At 43.4% G+C, this 6,000-nt stretch overlaps 1 protein-coding gene across 1 annotated transcript; it reads right to left on the reverse strand.

Annotated features, from left to right (window-relative positions):
- Positions 1–2,390: 2,390 nt before the first annotated feature.
- LOC129738045 (fatty acyl-CoA reductase wat-like) lies at positions 2,391–2,942 on the reverse strand. The gene is made up of 2 exons (XM_055729223.1): positions 2,742–2,942; positions 2,391–2,669 (listed from the first exon to the last, which is right to left on the reverse strand). Exons 1-2 carry the CDS (start codon positions 2,940–2,942, stop codon positions 2,391–2,393), a joined length of 480 nt encoding a protein of 159 aa, XP_055585198.1.
- Positions 2,943–6,000: the final 3,058 nt, after the last annotated feature.

Raw genomic sequence — 6,000 nt, forward strand, 5'->3', positions numbered from 1 at the left:
ACTACGATACTCCGCGTAATCTTGTAAGTGTTGTCCTAGGGGTTGTCGTTGACGTCCTCACAGAGTTGCCTGAAACGTGCCTTTTTGCTCATTGCTCTGCAGAGGGCAGACCTCGCACTTGCATAGTGCACTCTTCGCTCCTCTCTCGCTGACGGAATCCTCGCTCTCTGCATATATCGCCTAGCTCGTAGGCAACTAGTACGCAGGTCCGCGATTTCCGTCGTCCACCAGTAGACGGGCTGCCAAGTGTTTTGGCTTGGCGCTTGGCCTCCTGGTCATCGCAGCGTCACATGCGCGTGCGAGTTCCCTCGTCAGGTTTTTCGTGGACAGATTTTCCAAGTTTCACACTTCGACGAAAACGTTCCGGTCGAATTGTTTTGTCTTACAGAGGCGTTGTCCTGTTGTCGTACTTTTTCTACCTGTCCGCGTACTTTACCCATACAATAAAGGATCTCAAAGTGGCGTCAATGATGGACTCACCCCCATTACTGTGGTAGGTCTTTATATCGCCTACATTTCATAGGTTTACGTTCAGCCTTACTAGGGCTTCCAGTGGAAGTTGACCCCTGAGTTTTGTACCCCATTCTACGGCTCACGCGTTAAAGTCCCCGCCTATGACAACGAAGCTTCTATCCGTGACCCTTTCAACGTTTTTTTTATCCATCATGACGCAGAACATCTGCAGGGACCACCTTGGTTGTGGGAGGGGGTCATAGCACAAAGCCTTCCTCTCAAGCCGACACCACCTCTTGTATGGGGTATCTTCCTGTAACCCATATTGCGGCCAGTTTGGCTGAACGCCCGTTTGACTGAAAAGCCTAGTAGAGGTCGTCAGGTTGGAATCACTGAAAAGCGGCGAGGTCTCGAGCCGCAGGAAGGGCGTCGAGATCATAGATCAACTGGATAATCGTCGGAACGGAGCCAGGTAGAGGACGTCTGACCAGGAACCTTGGAAGGTCGTTGATCTTGGGAGGCAAATGGTCGTTGAACCAGGAATCATCGAAGGGGGTTACCAAAAGATCGTCGAGCTGGAAGTCAGATGAAACTAGCTACTGAAATTATCACCAATTTCTTCCTCAGAGCCACTCAAAAACCTTTGCTTCCGACTGGATGGAAGGTCGTCGTGCCGTGGACGAGGTGTCGAGCCAAAAGAAAGGTGTCGAGTCCAACAAAGTCTTTGAACCGGTGCCTGTACAAAAAATGTAGATAAAATTTTGGGAGTAACCCAAGCAACCAAAATTCCCTTTAAAAAGGTTGCATAAAAGCTTAATCAGCTCTCGTTTCTGTCTGAAGAGAATGCTAATCAGCCCAAAATTTAAGTTCTTAAAGCTACTTTCAAATTCGTTTAGGTGGCTGAAGATAATGCTATTCAGCTTCCAAGAGAATGTCAAAAAACTTCTACGCGCTGAAAAAAAAATCTAATTGACAGATTGCTCTGACATTCAGATGACAGATTGCTATGTTGCCGGTCTATCTTATATTTTAATTATATTATTTTGATTACAAAAGCTAATTATGCCTAGAGAATTGAACCGCTGCTCTCTAGGTTGCAATGAAACTCACCAGCCTCTCGACCAATCCAGCAATAGTTCATAGCCAGTTTAATAATAAGTATTTAACCTTAAAGTCATTTGAGATGGTTGAATGGGTTGGTCAATAGATTGTACCTTATTTCCTTTAAAGGACTTTCAGTACATGTTACAAATAATATCAAAAATTCTCATCATCAAAAATTTATTCGAATATCTTAACATTGATATGAACTTCCAAAAAAAATCTTGGATTCCATTTGTAAATATCAGTGCTGATATTAACAAAACAAATACCATGACAAGAAATTGACAGACATATTTGACATGTTGCTTAGAATTCCCATAAAGGTTCTCTGAAAGACCGAGAAGTATCTTAATGATGCGTTAGAAAGTGTTAAGCGAACGTTATCGACCTTCTTGAAAGAAGTTGCATTAAAAGCGCTTAGAAATTCCGTTATTGATAATTTAACCTTTCAAAGGGCGATGGAAGTTTCTGAGTAGCTTTTATGTGACAAGAGTCACCTGAAGCTCCCGTAAAACGTTTGTTGAGCCAAATGTGAACTTTGGGGTTTCCATCTTTAACTAAAAACGCAACTTTTGGTTGCTTGGGAAATATCCGTTTCTATACTTACTGAATGGTGGTCGCAAAATGCCAATCGGCTTAAAGGAAAAATTTCGCTGCAGTTCTACTTCGGTAATTTTTTTAGCCAAACCGTACGTGGTGATGTGATTTTCAATGATGTAAGGGGTGATTGCATTCTGCTCAGCATCGTTTAGGTTGCTTAACAAAAGTTTAAGTCCTTGGTAACCCCCAAAGGGCACATCGTCTCTGATTCGTTCTACCATCGAATCGTACTGTCAATCGGCGTACATCGTAGAGGTATGAACAGCTGATTTCAAGTTTGCCATCTTGTCCACTAATCCGAATAAATTCAGGTTATTCTCAACGTTGTACTGCAACGCGTCCTTTAGAGGCAAATTTGCGGTAACTGCTGCCGCCATATTGAATACAACGTTAACGTTTTCCATCAATTCTTGTCGGATTCCCAACTCCAATCCCAAGTCTTCTCGGGTCATATCTACGTGAAGCGGTTGGAGCGTTTTAGCGACAGGCAGGTTCCGACTTTTTTCGAATATCTTAGCCAAAAACAAAAAAATAAAGTTAATTAACAACTGCTTCTCAACGAACTTCACTCCAAAAAATCTTACCACTCCTTGCATCAGTTTTTCCAATCGCTGATCGGCCGATTGATTTTTCTTTCCCCTAATCAACAAATAAACCTTGCGAGGTTCCAACGATCGAATCGTTTTCTCCAACAGAGTTTGGCCCAAAAATCCGGTCACCCCGTTCATGAGGATAACCGAATCCTTGTAGAACTGCCTTACGCCCTGCTGGAAGATGTTGGCCATTTTTTTTTTAATTTTCCCTATAACGATTGTTCCGATACACCAACTGCACTGCACTAATTCAACTGACCGAATGGAGGTCTGAACGAAGCATAAAGAACATTTTATTCTAGTAAACGTTTGTATTTTTATCCTTGTGAAAAAAAAAACATTTTTTTTACGCTTGCCAACCTACATGATATTTTGGCAAGGAAGAAGCTAAGCCAAGTTTTGACAAGCACTTTCAGTACCGTAAATTAAAGAAACTTCGGGAAATAAGTCGTTCTAAAAGACATCAAGTGTACTGTCCGAGAAATATAATCCCTGAGATCAAAGTAACCCCGATTCACTTAAGCTTTAAAAACTGCTTATTTAGCTCATCCATTCAACTGTAGGTCGCAAATTCGATGCGAAATTAATGTGGTTACCTGCTGCATTTTTTAACGATTTTCAAAAATGTTCGTACACCTTATTCAGCTGTTGTCCCTAATAAGTTGAAGCGGAAGATGGATGAATGAACTTTGATCGACTGTTCAATCCCGACCGATTGGTCCAAATTATGCGTTCCGCATCAGGTATATTTATGGCTAATTGAGTAAGCGCAGAACTGAATTTAAAGTGAACGGATGCGTAGTTCTTAGTCGATTTATTTGAACAACATTTTTCCCTAGGTCAGAAAATAAGTGCGAAAGCAAAAGTAGCGTTTTGTTGAAACAAGTGATTTATATTTCACGCTACTGTAACCACAGCACCTCTGAATTTTTAAATATGAAAAATATATCTATGTTATACAGAAGATGGATGAATTAATGGTGAAATTGGACGGACTGTCTGGGGTGGTAGACTCAGAATATGCTGTAATAATTGTGCTGCTATCAGTGCTGACTGGGAGTGAAAATGTTCAAGATTATAAGACAGATATTTTCAGTGTTTTTTTAATTAATAAAAATATGTTATATGTACTGGCTCATGCTAATCATTGATTTAAAATTACATATTCGATGAGTTTGCTGATAGTTAAAAAAATTCAATTTTTTATAGGTGTTTTGGATCTAGAAATCGTTTATCCCAAGGAAGGCGTAATTTATTGAAATACAAGGCATTCACTCGGCACAGGTGAGTGCATTTCCAATAAATTTACCCTTCTATCCAAGTACTGCTCTTGGTTTTCTATGACCAGATATCTCCATCTACGATGTCGCTGAGACTTGCTACCATCACGCATCACTTCACCGGAGGAGCATCCGTACAAGCGGATCACGGATCCCCAAATCCCAATCATCACCAAGCAACTATCAAGGGTTCCAAGCGCTTTCCTTCCTATCGGAGAAACAGCCCAAACATCACTGGAAAGCGGATTCCCAACAACACCCGGAATTTAACTTCGTTTTCCCCACAATTAATCCTTCATCACATAACACGTGCCTTCAGCATCAATTATCGCCGCCATTGTAGCAGTTTGTTCGAGGAGCATCTTTAAAGATTTTACAAGGCTCGAATTAAGAGCCATCAGGTTCAATGATGCCGACCAAACTGAAACCTAAACCGCTGAAGGAACTCCAGGTCAAACTACGGAGCCTACACATTTGCGGAGGTCAAGGTTAGACTGGAGCAGCTCGACAGAATGTGGGACCGGATGAACGAGGCTATCGACGAAGTTGAAGCACACGAAGATACCACCACTGATGAAGATATGTACGCCAAACAACGGGTAAGGTTCGAAAATCAATACTACGAATTTAAATCGTTTCTTCTCGATCGTATCAAAGACGACCAAGACCAAGTCGTTTTGAACCAGACTACCCGCACTCTTGATAACAATCTCCCCAACCATACAAACCCCCACGTTCGATTGCCCCAAATATCTCTTCCCAAGTTCAATGGAAAAATTGAAGAGTGGCTAACTTTTCGCGATCTCTATATCTCCCTAATACACTGGCAAGCTGACCTAGAGATCGAAAAGTTCCACTACCTACGTAGCCAGCTGGAGGGCGAAGCACTCTCCGACATCGATGCTCTACCTTTGACTAGAGCAAACTATACGATAGCATGGGAACTGCTGTCGAAAAGGTATTCCAACTCCAAAATCCTCCGCAAACGTCAGGTTCAAGCGTTGTTCGACTTACCGGTTATGAAAAGGGAATGTTCTTCGGATCTGCAGATTTTGCTGGAATCGTTCGAGAAAATAATCAAGTCCCTAGATCAGGTCATCCAACCAGCCGACTACAAAGACGCATTCCTACTCCACACCCTAAGCTATCGGTTAGCTGGGTCTACTCGACGAGGTTGGGAAGAAATCTCCTCCACCACCGAAACCGATACACTCAAAGACCTAACCGATTTCCTACAAAGACGAGTCAGGTTCTCCAAGAAGATCCCCACGGTTTTGCTTGTTCTGAGTGTCATCTCCTATACCAATGTCTATCGTTTTTTGAAGATGACCGTAACCCATAGAAATAGCCTTCTGAGAACGCACTCATTGTGCCGAAATTGTTTTCGTCAAGGTCACCAAGCGAGAGAATGTTCTTCAAGGTTTACGTGCAGACAATGCCGTGGGAAGCACTGCACACTTGTATGTTTCAAGGGTAAGGGTGCTCTGCGACGTAGTTCTACCTCCCCGTGGTGCAGAGTGGAAACGTGTCTACAGACTTGTCACCTGTAGATGCGTGCCGAGTGTGGCAAAAACGTGGTGCGACTGGGCACCCTGGTACCAGTGCTCAGTTGCAAGAAAGAGGGGTCGTAACGTGTAGCGGGTAGTCGCGACCCCGATATGCGGGACGACCAAATGTTTGGCGAGATTCGATCGATCTGCCTTTCGGGGAGGTTCCTGGCCCCGATTCGCGGATACGATTGACTCACGACAGACAGAGGGGCCTTGTGCCGTAACATGTGGCGCCCAGTGGATGGGCCTCAGGTTGAGTCTCGAAGAGTCGAGACGGAGAAATAGTAGGAGGTGTGGTTATCTCCAGACCCGAGGAGAGGCGAGTTGTTCTCGTCTCGAATTGGGTCAAGAGACGTTTTGAACGAGGGTCCTCTAGACACGAGGAGAGATGGGTATAGACGCCTCAATTCGTGTCAAGAG

This window comes from Uranotaenia lowii, chromosome 1 (assembly GCF_029784155.1).
Source record: "Uranotaenia lowii strain MFRU-FL chromosome 1, ASM2978415v1, whole genome shotgun sequence".
In the NCBI taxonomy this organism is placed as follows: domain Eukaryota; kingdom Metazoa; phylum Arthropoda; class Insecta; order Diptera; family Culicidae; genus Uranotaenia; species Uranotaenia lowii.